Source organism: Larus michahellis, chromosome 2, assembly GCF_964199755.1.
Source record: "Larus michahellis chromosome 2, bLarMic1.1, whole genome shotgun sequence".
In the NCBI taxonomy this organism is placed as follows: domain Eukaryota; kingdom Metazoa; phylum Chordata; class Aves; order Charadriiformes; family Laridae; genus Larus; species Larus michahellis.
The window spans coordinates 12,141,215-12,167,629 of NC_133897.1; the positions used below are offsets into that span (position 1 = coordinate 12,141,215).

General features: G+C 40.5%; 1 protein-coding gene across 9 annotated transcripts in view; it reads right to left on the bottom strand.

Annotated features, from left to right (window-relative positions):
- The window catches only part of DIP2C (disco interacting protein 2 homolog C), a 325,086-nt gene that overhangs the window by 13,350 nt on the left and 285,321 nt on the right, over nucleotides 1–26,415 (bottom strand). For 7 of the 9 annotated variants that reach the window (XM_074574167.1, XM_074574162.1, XM_074574163.1 and 4 more), the window contains 3 exons: nucleotides 25,554–25,724; nucleotides 18,241–18,270; nucleotides 16,486–16,547 (listed from right to left, as the gene is read on the bottom strand). In XM_074574167.1, the coding sequence (XP_074430268.1) occupies nucleotides 16,486–16,547; nucleotides 18,241–18,270; nucleotides 25,554–25,724 (263 nt within the window). The remainder of the gene's footprint in view (nucleotides 1–16,485; nucleotides 16,548–18,240; nucleotides 18,271–25,553; nucleotides 25,725–26,415) is intronic. The other 2 variants (XM_074574168.1, XM_074574165.1) reach the window with 1 other exon arrangement.

Consider the following 26,415-nt stretch of genomic DNA (forward strand, 5'->3'; position numbering starts at 1 on the left):
AGGCATTCTTATATCCTAAGTGAGATAACTTAAAAGCTCTAACAACCCATGAAAACCTTAAACTTCCCACTCCTGAACATTTTCCATAATCCACTGAATCAATCTAAATCTGGACTTCTGCCAAAAGAGCTGTTCTTACCCCTTTCCTCCCCTCAGATCTGTGATAAAAAAGAAAAAAACACACAACACAAGATGCCCAAAACCCAACCCTGTAAAAAGTAAAGATGTAACATCAGAAGAGAGGAAGACGTAGCTAGGAGTAGATGGGTGGAGAACTGGATCTGGTTAAACTGACCATAAAACTGCAGTCTGTTATGAGCACTCACGATAGATCTTTTTCGGCCTGTTTTGAGGTCTTTTTATAGACAGAGTACTGCAGTGCTCAGTTTGGGAAAGGAGGGATGAGGCACAGAGAGACCTCAGCTAGAGGTCCCTCTGGAAAAGAACAAAGCTTTGCAAGTTCAGCCCCTAAACGTAAAGGAGATGGAAAAAGATCGTCCTTTTTTTTTTTTTCTTACTATTTCTTTGCTCCAAACATCTTCTATAAAAGCTGGGACTGTGGAGGTCAAGGCAGGAATAGTGATTAGGGTTTTATCTGCAGTTCTGGGAAGCCTCTCAACTTTGATGGACGGGGCAGGGCTAAGCCCTGAGGCATTGCACATCAGTGCGAACAGTTCCTTGCACTAACAGCAAGAGACACAACCCAAACACCCAGCAATTCCAGACTGATTTTCCAAGTCATTTTGAGAGGAAAAGGATGTAAAGTGCCGGACAAAGGGCATTGCCTGGAGCAGGCACAGCTGGGAAGCTGCAGCCTGACCTGCTCTCCTGCAAGGTGTGTAACAGGAACCGCCTTCCAAAGTTTGCCTGACTGCCACGAAACTCCCAGACAGAGCCTGTTGCTCTAATTACCACTCCTGTGTGTTACCTTTAATATTGTATTGTCCTTGTTTTACACCGCACTGCTCTCTTAAACCTCTGTGGTGTTACAGGCGTATACACATTTACTACATCATTTTCTGTTGAGCTTCCCACCACCTGAAGGGCAGTGGGGCCACCACTGTCTCACAGCAAAGGCAGTGAAGCTACAACATCCATCTGTTCAACCCGGGACACAGATACAGGGCAGCAGAAACCCAGGCCACAGGAGCTTCACTGTAAGGTGTACGTGCAAGGCTAAATTTACGCTGCTCTATGAAGGGTATGTCTACATAAGCCACAGTCATGTTGCTGTTCAAATGGCAAGCTAAATCATAGGCATTTAGGACTATGTAGCAAAGGCTTTAAAAATAACTCCATGCATATTGAAAAAAATCAAATAACGCAAAAACCACTTGTTAACAATGCCTCTATTTCTGCCTTTTTATCTATATCTTTGCTCTGTAAAATCTGCATCAGTGCAGAAACAGAAAATGTCTTTAAATGAGTTTTTCTACACAAATGATGATCTCCAACCTTTAGATAGGCTTTTGCAGACAAGCAGCTGTTCTTAGAAGAACGAGCCATCGTCTCAACCACCTGGTATCTCATTTAACAGCGTCAGCTAATTTATTATTTACCAACATTTGTCAAATAGGTTTAGCCTCAAAAAAAAGACAATTGAAAAGACCTCAGCCATATGCAGTGCTAAGAAAGATGGCGTAACAAAGGTCAGGAAATACTTTATTTGAATTTCAGATTGGTTCAAAAAGAATCTGATTTGGATAACAGTAGCAATAAACCTCTGGGGCAGGAAAAGAGTATGTCAGATCTGTCCGGCTGCCCAGAGATTCTGTTGGCCTTTGCTCCTTTCCCACTATTAAGACATGCCTCAATGAAGTGTTGCTGAACTCCAGGCCTAGCAGAAATCACATATAATAAAGCCATACATTCAATAGTCAATGAAGTGACTACTGGAAATGAATCAACATTCATAAATCTGACCATCTTTTTCCTCCTTGCTTTCAGCATCTGTGCTTCCCTCCTTGTTCTTATTATCACTAGCCGATTCTTCCAGTTCCCCTCTCCACCTATTTCCTTTAACCTCGCCTCATTTTTTAGCACATGACAATCCAGAAGGCGTAATTTCTCAGTTTCCAATTCTGTTAAACCTCTCCTACTCTGTGCTTTCCGCCTCACTTCCCTACAGAGTTATCATGGCAGCGCACTAAACATAGAAACGGCATTTTCTGGAGGCTTTCTGCAAGGGCCTTGTTAATGCTCAAAAACTTGGACTCCCTTTTAAAAAGTTTATGCTAAGCTCACAATCCATTTGGGAACATGCTGTTAAACCTCTAACAACTCTGAAATAATAAAAGATATTTTGCCACAAAGAGATTTTAAAAAAAATAGAAGTAAAACATTAGATTCTGACGTTACCGACTCCTATGTGCACACTTAAAATTAAGTGCGTAATAGTCTTATTAACTCTACTGGGACTAGTGCTGTGAATAAATTATGGACATTAGGCAATAATTTTTAAAATGAGTTTTACTGTGCCTCAGCATAAAATAATTCAATTGTTCCCACTCTTCCCCAAGAGATTTCCCTTTTTCCACTGACAAACACAGACAGCAGACGTGACTGAAAACTTCTTGCTTTCCCTCTCGAGTGAGCAGCATCACTATGAAGGCTGGTCTGTCAGGCAAGGCGAAAAGGCAGAGCACAGGGCCCCTCAGACCCTTGAAAAACAACGCCTCGGAATTACCCAGGCGATGCTGGCAAAGAAACCCACAGCTCCTTACAGCCTTCTTAGGACAATGTTGGTAAACCTTCTCCAAATTCACAATAATCGTAAGGTTCTCCCAGACGGCAGTGGTCTAGAAAGGGCAAGTCCTGTTTCTCTGCGGTGCTCCTGCCATTCTTTGCTGGGAGTGAAAACGATCTTGTACAAAGCGAGCACAGAGCCTTCCCGCTGCTTTCTGCTGCCTGCAAGCCGTGCCGGGAAGGGCAGAGGAGAACATGGCAATAAAGCCAGCCTGGGCAAAGAGCCTGCAAATCAAGTGGATGGGAGAAAAATGCTGCCCTTGGGCGTGAAAGCTCCTTTTGCACCTTCTGGTGGTTTGCAGCCAAAGCTGAGAGGGAAAACATAAAGGAGTGACCCAATGTAGGGCAGACACAGAGTTTCTCTCCCACCAAAATGTCTCACTGGAGGGGAGAGGCAGAAGATGTTTAAGAATCATTGCACCGTTACAAAGCTATAAACAATGTTGATATGCAACGAACCTGTAGTATTTACATAGTACAGTATAAGACAGTATAATTTTTAGCATTTTCTTCACTCATTCCTAAGAATTAGTCTTTTTTCTTAAAAAAATCTCTAATTAGAGCTGCAGAGTTGAGAAAGCTGCCTACGTTTCAAAGTTTGGCTACTGGGATTTAATAGGGAATGCAGCTACAACACCAGTATGTGCTAAACTTCTTTTCCTTGTTACAATTTAATACATTGGACAGATTTCACCTCCTTTACATCAAACACTTACTACAGAAAAGTAGGAGTGAAATCTGACTTCAGAATGAAGGCTGGCAAGCTATGACTAACTGGCACTGTAATCACTGTGCAGCAACGGGGATATTGAAATACAGCGACAATGCCTTTCTGCCCAGCTATCTTACATGAAACTGCAAATTTTATTTATGCTCCTTTTTAGATCTGGTCCATTTGGTGATGAAAACTCTCCAAAATACATTCCACAGCTTGCTAGTATTTCGCACTAATCAGAGAGTTTGTCAGCAGAGCTATTAACTATTGCTTTGGGAATCCGCAGGGGCTGGAGCGTGTAGAGTGGTACTAACCAACGGTACGATGCCAAAACTGGGCAAACCTTCAAAGCCGGCTGTGCTGCTGCTCTGAGAAAGGCTTTGGATTCCGTGATTCTAATAGAGATGGAAAGAAGCTATTAGGTCATCCAAGTCTCGCTCCCTGCCAAAAAAAGCCTGTTCCCTGCAGTGCACTTTCGAGTGCTTTGTCTACTCCTGTTATAGTATTTCAAATGATAGGGCGGCTTCTACTTCCCTTCAGAGTTTATTTCTCAGCTGAATGTACTTCATAGTCAGGAACCTTTTTACTGCGATGCTTGGCAAGAACTGTTCTTAGCTTCCTCTTGTTATTTCTAACTAGCTCTCCACCTCCAATTTGAAAGAGATTTTCCCACTGTCCCTTCTCTTTTTAAATGTAACTCAGCTAAAGAGCTTGCCTTTTACCCTAACACTTGGCCAAAACCCACATCTTGAACTTTTTTCTTCCCTTTATAGCCATTCCCACAAGCTGAACCATGGTAACTGCTCTCCTCCTCCTCCTCCTCCTCGCCAGCGCGCCAGCATCTGCTGCTGTGTGCCAGGCTGGGGCACTGAAGCACTGCGGCTTCCATCATCTCAAGCTCTTATTTCCCTGTTTACCCTACCCACCCTTAATTATTATTCTTCCTCCTATCTTGAGCGGTCTGTTCTCACACCATGCCATTTTGCAGTCATGCCAGCTTGGAAGTCCTGCTTTTTGGTTTCTCAAATATTTTCAGTGTGCTATTTTGCACACTAATTTATTTCAGTAGCTGTTTAGGATGCTGCCACTCCCGAGAACGTTCAGCAAAAAAACATAAAGGAAACTAGATAAGATGTGACGCAAGCATAAGCTAACATGTATTGAAAATACACTATATGTATAGAAAATACCAATGTATGCCTCCATAGCCTTTCTGTGGCATAAAGAAACAGCTGATGGTCTCTTTCATTTCATTCCAGCCCTACTTCTTAAGATTTCCTGTTGATTGTCATCTTACATTAGAAGTTGAACTTGTGGGACAGAAGTGGGTTTTTTCCTATCCTGCAAGAAATTGATGTTTTGAAAATTTTTGTGTATTAAATTGGAACAAAAAAGTGAAGTATGGAAGAAAGCTGTAAACAGAATATGAAAAAAACCCAACTGTTGCGGGTCAGAAAAAGAGGTTATTTATGTTAGTGTTTCAGGTTTTTTGCTTTGTTTTGAAATGTAGGTTAATTGCCTCTCCAGACTGAAAATGCTTTAACCACTATCATGAGCAAAAATTCAGAAGTTAAAGTAGGGTGTTTTGACCACTTTGAGAATTCTGAGAATTCTATCTTCTTCCTTAAGCTGAAAAATACCTGTAAAACCTGTCGCTTCTGATATCAACACAATGGTCTTTTCTGCTGAAAAAAGACAACCATCTTGTTCATTAGAAATTTTAACCAAAGTCTAACTGTAAAGCCAGAGAGCACATACGCTTTCGTGTAGCTATATCCACAGCACAGTGGTTTCCCAGTCTGACTCAAATGGCCAGGAATTATTGCCGTGAACTACTGCCATCATCAACACCTTTCAGATCGCTATCGCTGCCTGACGTTGAGATGGTGCCTGGGTAAGACTGACGGTGGGAAAGGGCTGACGCAGCCCGGTCTCATTTCCTATAGTTAGGGGGAAGATGGGCACTGTAGGTAACAGGGGGATCCTGAACTGGGGTCAGGGCTCTTTCACGCTCAAGACTTTCAGTGCATCTTCTCTTTACTCATTTATTCAACTATTTCTACATAAACTATTCCGGAATTTACAAGTCAATGAGCTCATTCTACCAAGAATGGAAATAACGGATCAAAGCACATAAGCTCGGCCTTCCAAAATGACATACCCAGTTCAAATAGTCAGATCAGAACATTAGGAAAATAGCATAGCTGAACACTTAGGCTGAAGGGAAAATCTAGATAATGAAGAAGAGTTTCCCTGCATCATCCTTGTTTCCTCAGAGCAGTTTTCCTCCCATCACATGACAAATTCAGATTATGGATAAATACGACTGAGACTGAAAAAGGAAGTTTTGGATTGAGGCAAACTTTAGCCAAGAAAATTAACAACCATTAAATCTTCTATATGTCTAGGACAAATTTTAATCCTGTTAATTCCATAAATAACAAGTTCAGTTTAAGAATTAGCACTAAATCCCTTCCTTCAATGTAAAGACTTTTCTTCACCATAAATTACACTTCATGTCCCAGATTCCCAGAGGTCAAAAGCAAACAGCTTCCAATCCTTCAGATGGCTGAACAAAGAAGCAGAAAAGGTTACACAAGGATTTAAGAAAGTTCAGAAAGCTGCTAAGATATCGAAATGAGGCAGGAACTCCGGTTCAGGAAGGGAATATTCACAGCTTCAGAGATTAAAAAAAGTAATGGCAATTTTATCATATAAGACCATGGGAGTATGTAAGAAAACTAAGCCATGGTTATGTCTGTTTCAACCTTGGAGTACTTTAAAATGTTCAGCTTTCGTTATACATGAACTCCATCATGTTTGTTTAAATTAACTTTGCACATTTTGTAAAGCACGATGCACAGCTATTTGAAGTGCATGCAGTGGACCGGGACTCTGGAGAATCTGGTCTCCCTCCTGGCCCTGCCTCACAGCTCCTGCGCCCCATCAGGCACAGCATCACCCTTCCCTGTGCTTCAGGTTCGTATTTGCAGCAACAGGCACAACGCTGCTCTCAGCTGCTATCTTTTTATTTAGGTTACAAACCTCCCAGGACACGGTGTTTATCACTAATTGTTTGTAACAGCACTTTTCATAATCACAATTGTGACAGGATGATTCTGTTTAATGTAAGACGCTTTTTCTATTTCGTAACGCTTTTGTAACCAGTTACAACTGCGAAAAGAGACTCCACACATATGGAAAACTTTTATCCTCATCTAATTGAATTAGCTTATTTGTTGTTAACAAATTATGGGAATAATTTTAGCTTCCCCAATGTAATATTCATATTCTACATTTACACAATGTAATAAAAAGAGGAATTTCTGAAATCCAAGTTATTCTCTTTCCCCTGCCCCCTTATCTTGCTACAACCTTCAAAATTCACACACCAGCTGACTCACCCTGCGTTTTTAGGGAAAAACTTGAAGAAAGTTCCCTCTCCTTAACAACCACCAGGGACATTGCCTGTGCATGGAAAACTTCAACACGCAGAGCTATTTTTTCAGTTGAATTAAAACTGCAGATTAATACTCAGAAGAAAAGGTCAGTGGTGCCACGAGCAGCAGTGCCTTGTACACCTGAAGGCACTGAAAAGGGACTGTCCTTTTCATGGGAGACTTACTGGGAACCCTGGCTGAGCTCCACAAGACTTTTCACATAGGTAGGCTCATCTTCTGCAAACAGACACTTCTGATATATGCAATATTAAGAAGGATATGTGAAGCCTGAAGCAACATATTAAGAGCTATTGAAGAGAGCCGTTTAATGGGATATTACATCTCTAACCAAGCTAGTGATGGATCCTTATATAAATATAGGGTGCTTTTACTGTTTTTTAGAGCTCTCCTTCCCAATCTTAGCCATTCAGTATTCCTACAGCCAGACTCCACTGACAACGAGAGCCAAACGAGTGCCTGAGGCCAGCAAAGCTGGGGTGGGTCCCAAAGGTAACAGAGCCCATTTCCCACGGGTATCCGCCAGCACAGCACCCTCCGCTAAATTATTTGTTGCAAAAAAGCGTCAGCGTGTGGAACAGAAAAGACCCTGTCTTCCTACAAAGGCTGGCAAGAGAAGAGGGGAAAAGAGGGATGGAAAGCACTTAGGAAACTCCATCTCTTACAGCACCCCACAGTCCGTGGGTAGGTCTGCAGAAGCTACAAAGGCTTGCTCCAAATTTTGTATGTATTCATTATGTATTTTTCCTTCTAAACCAGATATGTCTATCGTGAAATGCACTCTAAGGTAGCGGTATGGGAAACGGCACTTTTTCCTCCACTACTGAAACAGCAAATGTGCTCTATGTTGATCACTCTTGGCATTTTAAAGAATCAGTTTAGTGCTCCATTAGTAGTATATACCAAAATGAGGGAAACAAAGTAAATTATGGTTCAGAACACACTATATGTAAAAATCAAATACGCAATACATTTTATCCGTACAGAAAATGGAAGATTGAAAATTCTTGTTTTTAGGACATTCCTGTAACTGTATGGTTAGACTCATGGCAAGCTCTGGGAGAGAGAAGGGAAGAAGTATGGCTTGTAGGCAAATAAAGGAAGAATTTTAATAAATCCTCCTCAGAAAAGTGAGCGGCCAGCTTGCTTTATCAATTCCCAGCGTCTGTAATGAGCATGATTGAAAGAGAAGGACCTGCAACACCAAAGAAACTCAATATACTTTGAAACGGGACATCCTGTTTTTTTAACAGCATCAGACATTCTTCAGGAATAAAAATGTTGGTGTATTTTAACTAGCTTTAATAATTTCCCAATTTTAATACTATTGGGAAATTCAAAACTGGTTTGTAAAAACAAACAAAAATGGAACCACTTTCCATCTAGTGCTTTTACTCATGTTTGAAGAATCACATGCAAATGGCACTTGCAAACAATTACACAAACATACAGCTGCAGTACACCTACTTTCCTGGAAAGCTACAGCTTTTTGTTTTCCCTTTGTCTTCCTCTTACTTGGTACACATGACAGTCTTCTCTTTCCCCTAAGCACTCCAGGGAAGTGTAACTGAAATTTCTTGATTTGTAGTTAAAGTATACTAAACCACAACCTCTTTCAAAGACCACATTTAGAGCCAACTCTTATTCTCCCGTTCCAGTAAAATCATAATATTCTGATCCCTTGAAGATGACTTTATCAAGGAAGAAATAGACTTGTTTCAAGGGAGGACATACTTCAAGAGCTAGTAATCTTGCCCTAGAAAGCACAGAAATTGCCTTGTAGGGCTCCCATCCCCCTAGTTTAGTCTCACAGCTCAGAGTGATTGGGACTTCTCATCTGGAAGTTATTGGATGTTTGTCCCTTTCTTCTGCCCTGCAACTGAAGTTGCTTTATTCCTGGAGACATGAAGCATCTTTCAAAGCTCTTAAAATAGGTACATTTACAAATTTTGCTGTAACTCTGGATCCTCATAAGTAAACAGTGCAATCCTTTAGATGATATTTGCTCCTCTTCAGTTTCCTAGGTCGTCAGCTTTATTCCTAATCACTGACTATCCAGCACACAGAGGCTGAACAAGTCTCGTGGTTCATGCCCTGACGCCGGCAGGAAGAGCAAGAGAGAACCTTGCCTCCACCCTAGACAGATTGGGACTTCTCTAAGTCAGAACCAGAAGTGTTGATATGATGCTTATCAGCCCAAATTAACTTTTCTTTCTAGGAGATTTGTTTCCCATAGATCGGAAACAGTGCCAACGGGATTTCTGAGACCGCAGTGTTTGCATGGCAGAAACAAAACGCAATGCCGCTAAAAGGCCATTCTGAGTATCTTCTCCTGGCAAAAACATGAAGAATGAGGGTTTGCCCAGTACCATGACAGACAGCTTAAACTCACTAATGAGCTTCTGCAAGTTAATAGACAAAATGCCTAAAAGCCAGACGTTTCTACAAAGACTCCTCAAAATCAAACTACATCATTACTTATCATACTTAAAGCTTTGAGGGACTTAGGTTTTATTTCAAAGACCTCACCCCCTCCTCCTCCTGAGTTACCTCTTCTACTGAATTCAGAGAGGTGAAATCTTTTCATTTTTCCATGAAAAAACTGTTTTTGTGATAACAGAAAAAAACCAAAACAGCCAAAGCAACAGATAATCTAAATAAAAAAAGCATGGGTGATGTGTGAAACTTGGAATTGGAGCCACCCATCCGAGAAGAGCCTCGAAGCTCAGGATCACCAGAGTGGTGCTGCTAGAGGTAGTACTTGACAATTCAATTCATAAATAAGCTTATTGCGTATAAAGCACTGGTGGCTTTCTGAGGCCAATGGCTTGTGAGGTCTGTGTTTTGAACAGTTCACCAGGTATACAGCACTTCAAACCTCAAAATACGCTACACACTTTACCTCCTGAATCTCACTGCAAGGGAAAAGGTGGCTGAGCATCCAAGGGGGCAATAATAGATTTTAACTACCCTTTTGGACCCCATCCGGAGTGAATACTTGAGGACTGGGATTTTCTGTAACCTGCATCTGGGCTCTGTATGCTGGTACCCATTACAAGAGCTGGAAAAAGCACTCACTGTTCCCCCGCGCATCAGGGAGCGCTCTTCAAAACTTCTCTTTTGCTACCATTGGCAAATGGCTTTCAACTATGATTAAACAATTAAGAGTTTCACAAAAGGTAACTATTTTACTGTCACTTCCCATTAGCATGTCTCCTTCTGATGTATCTCCCCCCCAGTCTCCTTTCCCTACTGCGTGACTATAAAACGGTTATCCTCCATGCCGTGACTGCGCTACAGAGCACTGCTGTGGCTATAGCTTAGATAATAATTTAGCTAAGTAGTTCTTTTGTCTGGTAACCCAATAATAAGAGTATTTTGCAAAGTAGATGGAGTAGAAGTGTTTCAGAATTAGAAAAAAGCTCCTGTGGCTTTGTTGCTTGGTATTACCCAAAACAATGTATACACAACATGGAAGTTTCAGTAAAATATGGAGGAGAAGGATAAACAATTGACAGCCAGAATAAAAGGCTATTTTTGTTTTCCTGCATGAAGTCTGAAATGCTGGAATACATTAAAATAAAGCCAAAGCCTTAACTGATTCCTTTTGACAGAGCCTGCATATAAGACTGGGCTCAGCATATAAGCAATCTATAAAAATAAATCCTTAGTAACTGTTTTCACTTATTTTTGAAACGCTACAAGTGTTTCCTTCTCTTCTTGGGGAATGAGATTCAGAATTTCCATCCTCTGAAATCACCTTTGTCAAGGAGACAATGTCTGAGCAAGTCTGACGGAAGTTCAGAGCTCTCTGAATACTCCCAAAGTCCAAAACGAAAAAGAAAGACTTAGCACAACATACAAATGACTTCCTAAGAAATCACGTCTGCTAATGACATACGTATATACAAGGTCACTTCTTTTGAAGAGATACACTAATTTGCATCACTCCAAGAAGATGTCAGTGACCACGTAAGAAGAGAAGACCCCGATCTGTAATCTCCACAAACTGCTTGTTTAATAAACACAGAGGGTAATCACATTAAAATAATTGTTCTAATGATGGAGTGTGAGTATTTCAGTGAGAGACTATGGATACCGTAAGCCACATATTGAATGACATCCAGACTAAAAAATTCACTTGAACCCAAATACATCTTGGTGCTTCTAGTTTATGTGGCAATATCCTACATCTGGATTTGGCTCCCGCTTTGGTGCCAGCTGCCTCACCATGTCTGCGGCCAAGAAACTACCCAAGTAGCTCACCATTCCATGTACCTCAAAAGGAAAGCCAGTAAACCACAACAGGGTTTAATAAGTTAAAGTCTCCATTTTTCTGACCCTACTGAAAAAAATACAGACTTAACTAGATGAAATTGAATAATTTAAATGATCATTTAATGCACCTATTATTTCACCAAAGGGAATACTGGAATTTAAAGGCAGGATCAGAAGGATATGAGGGGTAAGGATGCACGCATATATGAAACCAGAGATGGTATCAAACAAAATTGAGAACAGTGTTTACTAACACTGGTTTAAAGTCTTAATTCTTGCCCAGTTTGGTACAAAATGTGGGTATAGTTCAATAATCGGCTTAAATACAATTTTTAGTCAAAATAAGGGGAAACAGTTTATTTCAAATGCATGCAATATGGCACCAAAATCTTCATCAATACACATGTGACTTGATTAGTGGCTCTCTCCCCCTAGAAGTCTAAGCCTCTACTCCATCAGAGCTCATAAGTTGTCACTACCTGCTGCTGAACAAGGAGACTGGTGACATTTTTACCTGCTTTTGGGGGTAGACACAGATTGCAATGAACTTGTTTCCTTTTAGTTTTTTGTCCTTTTAAAATAAACTCTGATATCAAAGTAGATCTTTCCTTGCCCCACTTAAGGCAGGGCAGTGATTTTCATAATCTTTTTTTCTTTATGGATAAGGTTTTGCTATAGAAGAGATTCTTAGGATGCAAGGGGATGTTTATCTTCACAGGATTTGCAGGAAGTTTCAACTTTAGAAGAAGATCAATGATCTTCCTCAGCCATCACCAGCTGGATCCTTAAGCTAATTATAATTTCTGATAGAGAAATGCAGAAAAAAAAATTCCTAAAAAAATTTGAGCAAAAAATTCAAAGCAGTCAAAATGTTTCAACATTTTTCATGATATTTTATTTCTTATTCATACCAGCTTAGTTTCAAACTTAAGTTTATTTCAAAATTTAAACTAGCAGGTTAAATCAGTAACATTTTGAAAACAGTTTTGAATGATTCTAAAAAAAATATGTTTTAGAATATCTGCAAATACATTGAAACATTTGAAAATCCAGCCTGACCTCCTCAAGAACACTTAAAAAATATTTTTGCCCTGTCTATGTGAAAGGAAGATTTTTTTTTTGGACTACACATGAGGTCTATTCTCAGTTTGGCAAAGTGGCTCCTCATTTTGCCAACAGATAATCTTTCTAACAAGAACTAACCTCCTGTTAAGGCTGAGGAGGCTGTGAAATTTTTATGCTAATATCAGAGACGTATTTTTTGTTGGACATTTTTGATTTTATAAACATGTGTACATATTGTTTTAGAACATGCTGGATAAAAAAAGGGATGCTTAGGCTTTAAATCTACACTTTTACTGCTACAAAAGCATGTAAGTGTTATAAAAGCCAGTATGTTCTGAGTATATGGTGTTTTGGCATGATGAGAAAAGGGTCTCTCTTTTTTATCTTCCAAGCAGTTCTCAGCTTTTAGCATATTTAGGTATCTTGTGCTTCACCACCTGGAAAGCTTGCTGAGGAGGACATGACTGGTCTAATATGATGATGGAGTGTTCTGAAAACCAGCAGTTCAGACAGTGGGACAAGAATACGAATACATTTATTCTATTTCTTTTTATTTGTGGGGGGGGATAAAGTTGTTTTCCCAGAGGCAGAGAAATGCAGCCAACAACCCGACGGGGTGCTCACGCCTGGAGTTTTGCTGCATCTGCCCTCCCTGCAGACGCACGCGGACACGTGTCCGTGACCTGAGCTGCTCAGTGAGTCAGCAACTGGGACCAGCCGTGCCGTGCCAGCACGGCCTGCTGCGAGGCCAGCTCACGCGCGGCGAAGCATTAATCCACCTATTTTACCCTTTGGATCCGAGTTAACCTCTCTAAACTGCATTGCGCTGCAGTGCAGGGGCACATCAGCCACTCGGTGCTAACTCGGGAATCTGCTGCTTCTTCACTAAACAGCCCAGGTGGGACTTGCCTCTCTTTGCTTGCTCTTTCTTGGCTACCCTGAGGACGCTCTGATTTTTAGAAAATCCATGAGATGCCGAGTACAACAATACTGATGCATTGTCACCAAGAGCAAGCCAGTGCTGTATATTCTTGCTATTAGGATGTTACTCAGTTTCCAAAAAGAGGTGCCTATTGCCATTTGAGACAGCACAGGGTGGCTGGGACATCCCGTTAGCGCTGACAAATACAACACAAGCTCTATGGGAGACCCTGATGCAGTGGCTGTAGCATCAAAACTGCACTAGATGTTCACAGCTGGGCAATCAAGACCTTTTACCAGCATCATAAGTGACGCCAGCCGCTGACCAAGTGAGCTCCCTGAACCTCCGTGTGAGCCCAGTCCCAGTCATTTCCCTGTTTCCCATAGCTGGCAACTATGGCCAGAACTCCAGAGTCCCAGCAGCGAAGCCAGTGGGCTGGTGGCTCAAAACCACACAGAGGCACAAACAAAAAGGTGCTTGAGACCCTCCAATCTGACCTAAGAAGCAAACTATCCAAAACCAGTGAGAGCTGGGCGAAGACAACTGGTTTGGTCAACTGACCACCCCATGATCTCTACCCAAATACATAGCACAGGTATTTTGATCTGAACTCCTAACAAACGACAACATTTTCATAAGCTGTGAAGTCTGCAAATACATAATTACCGGATGAGTTTGAAATAGCTGTATTCAAAATGATTATTAATTTTTACAGATGTGAACAAAGTTTGAATAATCTCAAAGGATGAACTACAGCTGCTTTTTGCAGCAACTAGAAAGTGTTGAAAGCAAAAAAAATAAAAAAATGTTCACTCTTTTTCAAATGCTCGAAAAGATCTTCTAAAATATAAAATAGGAAAAAGAAATTCTCACATTAAGTGTACAGTGTAATTTTTTCATATTGTTGGGGGAGTGGCTGACCTGCAAAGATCTGGTGGGTTGTTACTACACGGTCTCACAGCTATGCACAGCAATCTTTCACTTACTGTTAAGCAATAGTGACACTCAGTTCCACTAAAACGGTTAGAAACAGCAAGTGTGAAGAGACTATGTCAAATAAAGTTGTTTTCTCTCCTAATTTATGACCCATGAATCTAATTCTAAATTCCACGGGATTGAGTAAATGAGGCACAGCTTTAATCCATCAAATTAAAATCTACATTACCACAACCTGAGAAGCCAACTATAAAGATCATCTTTCATGTTCTGTACAACTAGTCACTAAATATAAATTAATACGCTGCAAAGTCTGATCCTGATGATGATGCCTACTTCTCAATGACATGCTAAGGCAGGGAAATAGTATAACCATGGTTTATGCAGCTTTTATGAACAGTAAATCTTATTTCCTCTATATAAATATATACAAATTTATTTTCACCGTTTATCATTTTTATTAACTAACTGTGAATGTTATGTTCTCCTTCTATATATATTTGTTTATATATACTTCCCTTCCAAGGAATATTCTATAAATTTCTTTCTCCTCTCAGAAAAAATAATTCCAAATAAGGAGTTAATCTACATTTGCTTTTTTCTTTCCCCTCTGTGTCTACAACTTTACTTTTAATAATTCATTAGCTCTTTCTCCTGCACTTGAATGATGCTTACACATATCTGCCTACATTGTGTTCAACCTAACTTCAACCATTTCAGAGCTCTGAGGTTAGACCAAACACTATGGGTAAATAAGCCTCAGCTTACTGTGTCTATTACAAAATGAACATTTGATTTCCCAAGTTAGGCATGTAAGCTTCCTTCCTCATCAATACCGAAAGGTACCTTAAAGGTCAATTCATCCCATGCTGCTGCATGTCTGAGAGAGCTGCGATACACTGGTGGTGTGCGCGCCTTCCCAGCAAGTGCAGAAGAAGCCCAGGAGACCACTTCAGGCTGGATGAGATCTGTCCTGGCCACAGTGTTTGCTCTGCTCTTAGGTAAAGAAATGCTCCACTTCTCATTTCTTTTTTTACAACATACACCATTCACATTCTCAAGTAACTCTCCTTTCAGAAGTGCAATGCAGAGATGGTAGGCTCATATAACAATAACTGCGTTTTACAAAAAAGGCCTTTTTTATTTTCTGGGTTGAGTATGAGCATGGGCTGTGTCTACACAGTAGCGCAGTTGCTGGGCCAGGAGGGCCACGTTTTCAATGGCTGGGTTATGCAGACAGCGGTATTGCTGTCTTTGATGGATCAAACATAAGCATTATTGTTGGTAACATTGTGTACAAAGGGAATAAAGAAATGGTGAAGAGTCAAGTATCTTGCAGTTCCTTTCTTCAACCTGCTAAACTCCGTGTGCTACAAGAAAATATCTCTACGTGTATCTGACTTAACTACCCAGATGATAATTAGGGCCTGCAGTGCCCTGCGGTCTGCACCCTGCAAGCTGAGCCAGTCACTCTGATACAGCCAAAGTTGGTATTCACCTAAGGGGAACTAATTCTCTGTTAACCTTTTAAGAAGGATGAAAGAAAAAGAACAAAAAAAAAAAGGAAAAAAAAGCCCTATTTGGATAATGGGTTTTTTACAGGAAGCAGGACTGGTGAACACTGTCAATTAAATGTTCACCTTTTCCAGAGTTAACAGAAAACTTTTTGTTTTGTTAAAATTCTGTGAATAGACTACCTCCTAGCCTTTTGACCAGAGTATTGGAAACCTGAAATATATGTGCATGGGTATTTCCTAAAAATTACACCTAAAATCAGAAGTTTCCCTCCAACCATAAGAGTTCAGACATCTTCTTAATACCACTAGTGGCAAATTTTAGTTCTTGCTCCTTGTATACGTATCTAACATTAAGGATGGAACTAGACAATACCCGCAGTTACAGAATGTGGTTGCTCACAATGGCTGAAGCCAACAATCCATTCCGTCGTAGTCTTGCAGCATTAAGAATTGCAGCAAAATCCCCCCATGGTCTCCCCACTGGCTAACCTCTGCCAACCCAGGAGAAACACCTCTGTGAAGCTAAGGGGTCCAGGGGGACTCTGTTTCTTAGCGACTGGCTACACTGCACTACCTAAATGCAAGTGTCATGAAACCCTGAAGGCAATAAAAGCAGGGAATCTCGTTAGTCAATGCAGTGGTGATGTCAGATGCTTCAGTTTTATCAATGGTAAAATTAATTAACCCACTAATAAAAATGTCTTTTTCTGCTCTCTGGTAGGAGTTAGCGCAAATTATTTATGAGGATTACAAAGGTTTTCAGGGACTGTGAGGTGTGCTGAAGGAGCTTTCTTGCTAGAAACTCTGTTAATTGTGTATATGAGAGACAAAGAAAAAGGTGGTTCCGACCTGTCGTGCCTCAGTGCCCTCATATCAACATATACTGTGGTGGGATCTGGTCCAGATGTTCCCTGCAAACAACAACATCAGCTAATTAGAACCTGAAGGCTGGGAGGAGAAGAGTTTTACCCCCCAAATAACCGAACGTTCATTTCACTGCTAATTATGCTAATCAAATGACAAGTTATATTTAAGCTATTCACCAAGCTCAGCTTTACAGAATCAGAAAGAGCACTGGAAAACATACCTACCGTCAGGTACTTGTTACCTTGGGGTTTGGGAAAACATCAAGCGGCCATACTACTTAACCAAACACGTCAACATAGGTTTTATTTGCTACAAAAGGCCAAGTAATCAGCACATGGATACATACAAAAAACGTTAAACACATTTTGCCACATAAAGGAACGCGGAGATTGCTGAGGAGACACAGTTTAATGGCAGAAGCACGTGATCAGGAATGTGAAGCATGGTTTACTGAGAGTCTTCCATACATGCAACAGAGAATATACTTGAAGCTAAAGATAGTAAAGGTAGCACGCATGACATGAACCAATGTGGACTGAAGGTCTGTAAGCAATTATTCTGTTCCTTTTCAGTCTTCCACTGCATAATTTAAATCCTTGCTTTATGTCACAATATTTAGTTACTTGAAAAGCGGTAGACTGATTTTAGTTTCCTTTCATGCAGAGTTGATACAGTCTTTTAAGCCTTTCCACCCACAGCTTTGCTGCAGTTTTGTAACCTGCTATGATCTTCCCTCATCCATAACTTCAAACTCATCACCACTGAACATCATGTGAATTCTCAATGCTCCAGTCTCGGGCTCTTTTCTCTGCTGCATACCTCACGTCACCGCTAAGCAGAAAGCTAGAAGAAAAGCACAACTTCCTTTTGGAACACTGCAACTTTGGAAATTTTCTTTTCAGCAGATAAATTCACCTAACCCTGGTAATCTACAGGTGCAGGAACTCCTTTATCAGTTATTTAGATGTTTACTACTTAAAACAGCATGCAACATCAACTCCCAATGATTTCTGCCCCGTTTGGGGTATATTACAGAGTACAATTCTTCACATGAGGAATGTCTAGGGCTAAATTTTGCATTTCTGGAATGCTGGCTGGTAGTTCCACAACTTGTTGAGCACTAAAAATTGCAAGGGAGTTGCACAAATAGATAATTTTTGAATCTAAAGGGGAAAAGAGTTACCACTACCACTTGATACTTACTGTACAGATACTGATAGTGACCCACCACCAGAGAGAAAAAGAGTAATAGAGCTGCACATGCATGTTAGCCTCTTTAGCTTGTTATACACAATACAAGATACAATATCCTCTCTAGCTATTAACAACACGATTTTCAGTCTACTAGTAAACTCAGCAGTGTAACAGACTAGTGCTGAGTGGAGAACTTATTTGAAATATAGGCAATGTTAAAAAAAAACCACAACAAAACCAAGGAAAAATTGGTTATCTTTAAAAATAAAACTAAACCTGAGTTGATTTATAAAATAATGGCAACAGTCGAGTTTGAAAATCAAAGACAATCACTATGGCATTTGTTATTTTCAGTGTGAATGAAATAGTTACAAGAGCCAGCTAATATTTGATGAAACCTGCATCCAGATAAAGCTATACTGGACTTGTTGTATAATTTCACGGAAGGATCTGAAAATGCCCACATCTCCAGACTCAATTTCTAGTCTGTCCCACTGTTGGAAGCTGATAGGTGGGTATTGAGGGAACATGAAAATCCCCTACCTGCTCGGCCAGCTTCCCCAGCCTGTGAGGCTATAGCAGCAGGAATAGCAGGGATGAGGGAGAGAAGGAAAGAAGGTAACACAAGACGAAAATAATAATAAAAAAATGGGAATGAAGGGTGGGAGAAAAAAAAAGAGGAGAATGCAAAAAGCAGGGAGTAAAATAAAAAGAAAAACAATGTCAAATACAGGAATCTTACAAATTAACCATCATACCATTAAAGGTTAAAAAAAGTAAAAAATGAGGTGTCAACATTTTAGTAGAGCAACAGAAGAGACAGCTGTAGACTGCTAACCTTGGACAAACAGACTTAAATGGTTTTAGGACACTACAGACAATGTTGTTAGTGGAAAACACGTGTCTAGCATACTCATTTTTTTGGTTTTGGTGAAGAAGTCCGTAAACATTATGTCCCTATTTTAATGCACATCCATTGACACAAGGGTTCCAGGTCTGCCATTTCACTACTACAAGAAGTTTGTAAGCGATGTCCTCTGGAAATCAAAAGTAAACTCTCTTTTTGGAAAAAAAGTAATTAGTATACGCAACAGAGAAAGATACTTACACCTTGTTTCTTACAGATAGACCTGCTCCTAAAGTGAAATAAAATCAAGGCTTCGTGCACAACCTAACTACTGGAAGACCATACCTAAATGAATTAACTTCATATTTCAATAATTCTTTATTCTTAGTCTATTTGCTATGATAAACAGTGTAATACACATAAAGAAGAGTAAAATTAAAAGCTGATAAAGCCCCATCAGTTCTTCACCACGATCGATAACACAGCAAAGAGACAAAACACAGCAGTGACTACTCCTAAGCCACTGCTGTCACGTGGAGCATCCAACAACACGTGGCGCAGTGGGACTTGCCCTACAACTTGTGAAAATAAACAGCCCTGAGACCACTGGCGTCCCACATCCCTCTCATCAAACTTCTGAATTCCAGCAAAGTTAAAGACTGCAGGAAGCTGCCACAGGTTTATTCTTGGTGCAGGGGAAGATGAAGCATTTTCAAAAATAGGGTGCATCTCCTTATTACATTGCTGCCCCAAAATAGAAATATTCCTAATAATCCAGGTTGAACACTGCAGCGTAACTGCAGAAAGCAGAATTGCTGAAATCCATCAGTTATACAGTTCATTGCCTGTGACTATACTGCAGGTCCAGGGAGGACTCGGAGTACGAGAGCCTCATATGGCTTTTAACTAAGGAAGGGCTTGAGACACTGCAGTTGAAGTCTCAGCATTATCCTTCCACGACCAGCTGTAGCTGAGATGCTCTGAAAGCATTTCAAAAGAAGCAGAGTCTTAGCCAAGACCAGAGTGACTGACTGAATCTGTCTGTGCACATTTATTTTGTGAGACAGAGATAGAGAGCATCTGTAATGTCGGTAACAGGAAAAAAACAACATGACTTCTGCTGTATCTGGTACTTAATAAGGACGCGTTAGGTAGCGTTCAAGGAAATAAAATGGACCAATCATCATTTTCTGTCTGAAAACAGGTACATCGTAAGTCACATCCCTTGGACTAAGTGAATCCCCTGTCTGCGAATAGGCTGCCACCACTGAACCATCCCTGGTCAGTGCAAACTCTGCAACATGCCAGCCTTCTGTTCTCTGGGAAGACATTGCAGGTCAAAACCGCACAGGCTTACCCCTATAAGTCATCAGCAGGGACAACGATGTGTCAGCACTCGGCCCAGTTTCCACTGAAGTCAAAGGCCAAGGCCAATCTCCCCTGCTTCCCACCCAGAGTTAAAAACCAGGAACTAGGCAATCAGAAGTCCTAAGGATTTAAAAATAACTGTTGTTTTGGGTGTTGTTTTGTTTTGCTATCTAAGGATGTGCCCTCAATGTTTATTCTGAGTCTACTTCTGCTCCAGGGATGCTCAGAAATGGAATTTTTGATGTAACTTAACAATCTCACATAGGCAAGCACAGCAGCTGGAGCTGTGAAAAGAACTTCGTGGCATGACTCATAGTAAAGGTGGGAAAACACAGAATCTGAGGCAACTCACTCTGAGCTGCACCACATTGCTAAGTGTGAATCATACCTCAGATAAAGTGCACAGTCTCCTGTCGCACTCTTCGCAGAGCTATGCCTTATTACTTTTAATATGGAAGATCCTCAAAATGTGTGATCTATCACTAAGTAAAAAGTAACGTTAAATTTAAGTCCTAAATTCACTAACAAAGTTCTCCTTGCTAGACAGTGAGGGAAGGATTAATTTCATATAACTTCAGCCATCAAAGAAGAAAGTGTGCAGTGTAAGGTAGGAAGTATCTCCTGATGTTGATGAATCCCGTCCCAAGATGGGCACCTGAGACAGGCAGAATGAAGGTCTCTCTAGAAGTATTTCTTTGATTCTCCTGACTATAGATGAATATTGGATAACGCACTTAACCTTGCCATCTCACTTAGAGGTGACATGAAAGCATCAAGATGAATCCTGCTCTCCTGCCCTAGCTTGAGCAGATCTGTTAGTACATTTTCAGGGTTAACAAAGTAAAATGAACAACTTCTAGAAGTTTTTCCTCAACTGAAATTGAGTAGCAGGTTGAATAAAATGAAAATATTTATTTCAAGTGTTTAAATGAAAACTAGCTAAAATTCTAGAGACTGATCTGTGCTGTTGTAAGAAACAGACTACTTTTCATATCTATTTTTCTCTCTCTCTTGAGAACGCTAAGATGCTAGTTAATGAGAATTAAAATATGCTGGATGAAATCTTTTCATCTCAGAAATCCCTGGACCATTATCTGTGACTATACAGCCACAAAAGGTCAGATATTAATGGTATTTAAGTGCCTAAGGATGAAGAGAGTTATATATTTTCAAAAGCACACCTCTCAAAATGTAGTCCAAAATGATTACATCAAAAGAAACATAGAAAATTTGCTCTACATTTGAGAGGACATAAACTCAAATGACAACACACTAGTCTGATCTTAATCCTGAAATTAAGATAATTTGGTAGACTAAGGCTCTTTTGTACCAAAGGGATTATCACAATGATTTCCTTTTTAAAGTAATCTTTAATAAAAGGTCCAATTCCGCTATCAAGTTTTTATACACACAGACACAAACATACCCCCCCCCCTTCTTTTTCAAGGCTGGAACAACAGTAAAAGTTTTTTGGAATAAACAGGATACCTTCCCCTCGAAACACTTGAGTCTTAAATTTGTCAAAAAAATTGGAAATGAAGTGAAGAAGGTATCAAAGACCACACCCAAGTTGTGTTAGAGGCAGCCCATAGAGAAGAACGCCTGGATAGGCTTTTTATTGGTAAGAGTCAATAGCTGAATACTGAGATATGTTTAGAAAACTGATTAGTAGATACATATACTAGAAAGACCATAGAATAGGCTGGATCACAGTTATCCCTGCGGAAGATGGTGTTCCAGGAACCATGTGCTGATCTCATGGATGACACAACTTGGAAGAAAAAAAGCAAAGGCAGATGCTGTTGACTCAAACATCTTTAGAAGTATTTTTATGCAATGTGAAGAATTCAGAAATCTTGACCCATCTCTGGAACATATTGGAGACAATGCTAATTTCAGGAACATTGTTGATCAAGGATTAAAATTCGTTCTGTGTCTCAGCCCAGAAAACAGAATAGTCCACAAGCTATTCTGGAATATCACTAGCCTTAAAATTCCAGACAGTTTGGAAAGAGCATTCAGTGTAATTCTGTCTTTGGCAATGTCTACTACCAAATGCTTCAAAGGACACAATCCTGTATCGTTATATTCTCTATCAAAATGGCATGTTTTGCTGTGATGCTTCTAAGTAACATCTCTAGTATTTTTTCAAACCCCTTTAAAACTTGCCAAACTACCCTCAGCTTAAATGCTTCAAAAACCATTCCACTTGGAAGGGTAACGTTACTAAATATGGCCTGTTCTGAAATGGCTTTCTGCATTCCAGCCACACCACTCTTTAGACAGTGTATGGCTTTTAGTTTGTCCTATGGACTGAGATGCCACATCTTAGTGGAACTCAATGAAGCCTGACACTAAACTATATGATCAGCCAGGCTGCTAATCACCTCACTCAAGGCTCTCATGCTGTGCTGTTCTTAAATTCGTAGTCAGTATCATTAATAAAATTCCTTCAGAGAGTTATCCACTTTTACAGTTTGATTCAAGAACTCTGTCAAGAATTTCTGTAGAGAGCCATCTAAGAAGCAAACTTCAGCTAAGGACAAAAGGCAGATATACATAGCCAAGCAAAAATCCAGCCTAACTCCATGCTGATTAGGACACCCAGTTTTTCTGAGTGTATTCAGCTTTCCTGCACATTTGTAGTGAGTTGACCCAGACAGCAGCTAAGTACCCACCCAGCCGCTCACTCACTTCCCTTCCAGCGGGACAGGGGAGAGCACAGGAAAAGCAAAAGCGGGAAAACCTACAGGATGAGATAAAGACAGTTTAATGAGTGAAGGAAAGAGAAAAAAACCCCAAGTGATGCAAAAGCAATCACTCACCACCTCCTACAAGCAGAACAATGCTCAGCCAGTCTGTGAGCAATGGCTACTTTGGAAGACCCTCTCCCATTTTTTTAATGCTGAGCATGACATGATACGGTATGGGATATCCCAGGTAAGCTTGGGACAGCTTTCCTGGCTGCGTCACCGCCCAGCCTCTTGCTCTCCCCCAGCCTACTCGCTGGGGGCAGTGGGTGGTGGTGCAGCGGGCAGAGTGAGAAGCGAGGAAAGCCTTGGTGCTGTGCAGCACTCTTCCGCAGTAGCTAAACCACTGCTCTGCCATCAATGCTTTTTCAGTCACAAATCCAAAAGACAGCTCCGTACGGGCTGCTATGAAAAAGTTAACTCTACCCCAGGCAGACCCAGTACAATGTTACTTCCAATGAGGCATACTTGGGCTTTGAACTTGGCTTACTGCTGCTTAGTATTGTTCCCTGGTTTTATCATTTGTTCTGAACAAATCACTTATCTCATAAGTGAAGCAGCCACCATGAACAGTCTACAGATCACTGCAAGTCTGAAGTGGAGATTTTCATTAGTGGCAAGCAAACTTCTGTGGCTAATTTGTCCTTGTTACCTACAGCATCCTTCAGGTCTGGTCCCTCTATGGACCATAAGCCAGAGAAGTTCAGTTATTTTTCAGAAGTAGCTCCATCACAGCTGCAGGGGGGAGCTGACAGGTCCCATCCTGATCTGTTGGGAAAGTCAGAGCAGGTGGCCGTGAGGTATGCCATCACCGCCCTCCTTCCCCTCCTCTGTAAAAGACAACCCATGGGCACTTCAAAATGGCTGACGATACAGGAGCAAATTAGAAAACTATTGTTACCAAGTAACCAGATCATGTCTTTCTCCTCTGTTTTCCCTTTCTACTCGAGGGAAAGTAGTGTCCTTGCTGCCTGCTGTGCCCCTCCCAGCCAAGTATTCAAGCTTAGTCGGGTTGCTGCCTAGGAAAGCACACCAACCTGCACCTGCTAACTGGACTAAACAGGTACCATCCAAATTGTCCTGTCTCGGGTGGGAGCGCCCAAAGATTTCCTAGATGTTTTCCTAGATTTCCTAGATGTTTTCTGAGCTGTCCTCTCTGCCTTGTCATCACCCAGGACTCTAGATATGGAGAAAGCAATGAAGAGGCCTGTACTCTTGCAAAGAAACATTCAGTAAAAGAGCTTTCAAAACCTCAGTCAGTACTTTTTGTATCAAATTCATGACAGAAATATGGGGGAAGATGCTGCTTGAGTTCATAGACGTTTTTAACCTACAAGATGTATTTTTCTCTCAAGACTATTAAGCTTTATTAGGGTAAAACTGTTTTGAACGATTCAAGTGCTGCTTTTGAGACTACGGGAGATTTTCTTTAACTTTTATTCCTGGGTAATATTTATGGCAGCAATTACAGAATGTCGAACTAAAGAACTCTACCTCTGGGACACAGAATGAGCTTTAACCCTGCTCAGCTTTGCCTTGTCGTATGTGTGATATTTGATAGTAGTACTTAAAGTCACCCTGGGCTGAAGAGATACTCTGCTGGTAGTCAGAGAGAAAGTAAGCAGTACCGGAGATGTGGCATACCTCTTGTATTCATATTCTGGTAACATGCGGAACTATAAGGTCATTTTTAGCCAAGGTCTGATGAAAGCGAGGATTCTTTAGTGATGTTGAACAGGGCAAGAGACTAAGGCAGGCATAAAACACAGACATATTGGTCTGTGATGAACCCATAACCTGTTATTTGTCACATTTTTTTGAAAAATAAAAAATCTTTACATTTATAACCAGGAAAAGAACAGCAAATGCCTTATTTGCAGTGTCACTGAGAAGATGTATTCTGGCTTCCACACCTAAGCAATTGTGCATGTTACATGCATGAGAAATCCTTTAATGTAAACTACGGGTAACTGCCAGGTTAGAAATGTGGGATGCACCATATAGGCAAATTCTGCTGGGGAGACAGTGACTTTGAAGAGGTTAGAGACAGGGTAGGTGACCAAATGGACATGGAACTTAACAGCCAATGCAGCTGCCAATGCAGAAGATGATTCTTGTATTATTTAAAAAGATTATAAAGTCAGAAATCATATTATATCTGAGTAGGACACCGGTGGTATTACTACAGGAATAATATGTGAAGCTCTGATACCAGATTTGGAAGGACAGAAAGAGATCAGGAGTCATAAAAATGAGACACAGATTAGGAAAGCATGTCTTAAGATTCTTTATCTATTTATCAAACACTAAGATGTGTATTAGAGTCATGATAGAAATGAGATTCTTTATTCTAGATTAGAAAAATGTAATGAAATAAAAAATCTCTTTCATTCTGTTTTGGTCCACTAATCAGAAGAAAGCAGCCAGGGATAATATAGGATTTAACCTTCATTCTCCAGGAATTTTCCATTGTAAGCAATAAACTGTGTGCAGAAAATATCTATCTAGTTAATTAAGTAATGGTTGGAATTATTTTCTGAACAGAAGGAATTAATTTTGTAACATACTAAAGTGAGCACTTGGAAACTGGATTTTACATTACACGACTAAATACTATTTTTGGGGTACTGAGTACACATTCTGTCACTACCATGTGCTTTTCTGAATTACTGTATTCATGGGCAGAATAAATGCTATGATTGCAACATGAGAGGGATGAATAGTTGACAAAGTAACAGAAATCTGCTACCTGTATATGCAAGAACATTGAGTACCACATGCATTTTCTTAATATGTTTACAACCAAGCAGCCAAAGGAAATATAATGAATGCTTCTTACTGAATACCATTTTCTTAAAATAGCTTTGAACTTGAGGAGTGAAAAATCTTACCTGCAAACATATTGCCAGGTTAACTCTACAGCCAAGTGATGTGCTGACAGCCCGTGGATGGAGACCGAGGTCTTTAAATAATTTTGAAAATGACTGAGTAAGAGCTATCCGAGGTCGTTCTTCAGCCACTACTACACATGTCCGTACACGTGAAAGGTCCAGTCCCCTTGCCTAAAAAGAAGTTAAAATGTAACAAAGGCCACAAATGGGCAGATTTAATGAAAAACAGTTAGTAGTGCTTAAGTGTGTTATGTGGGTATTATGATTCAAGAGGAAGAGCAGTAAAGAGGCTAAGGTGCCAGTATAATTTCCATCTTTCCTGGAGGCTGGACGGCCAGATGACAGTCTAACAGCTGTAGAAGAGCAGGCACACTTGCTTGTCATCTCAACGTTAGCACGTTGGATGAAACGGATATGCTAATTCAGAAGGGAGGGAATGCCACTTCCCAATATTAATTCAGAAGGCCAGGGAGTAATAGCAAACAGGAAGCAGTGTCTAGCCTTGGAAAAACTAATTAGGAAATTATTACACGAGCATGGTAAGGGCTGGAGACATTATTAGCGTCAGCATCCCAAGATCTAATTGATTTCAGTAGCGTACTGGAAAATCTAGATGACTTCAGAAATGTACCTGGCTACGTGGCTTTTAATTCTGCAGAAAAAAAAAGAGAAGATACACACCTTCCCCCTGCCCCCACCAATGAAGACAATCCAGTTAAAACAATCAGTGCTTTTAAGTATGTGACTATTTAACTACAGGGGCCAAAACCAAACTGGTACTTCATATAATCAGGGAATTCATAAAACATAATATACAATGTAATACTGCTTGGGCCTCTTGGACGTTTACACCTCTGTTTTC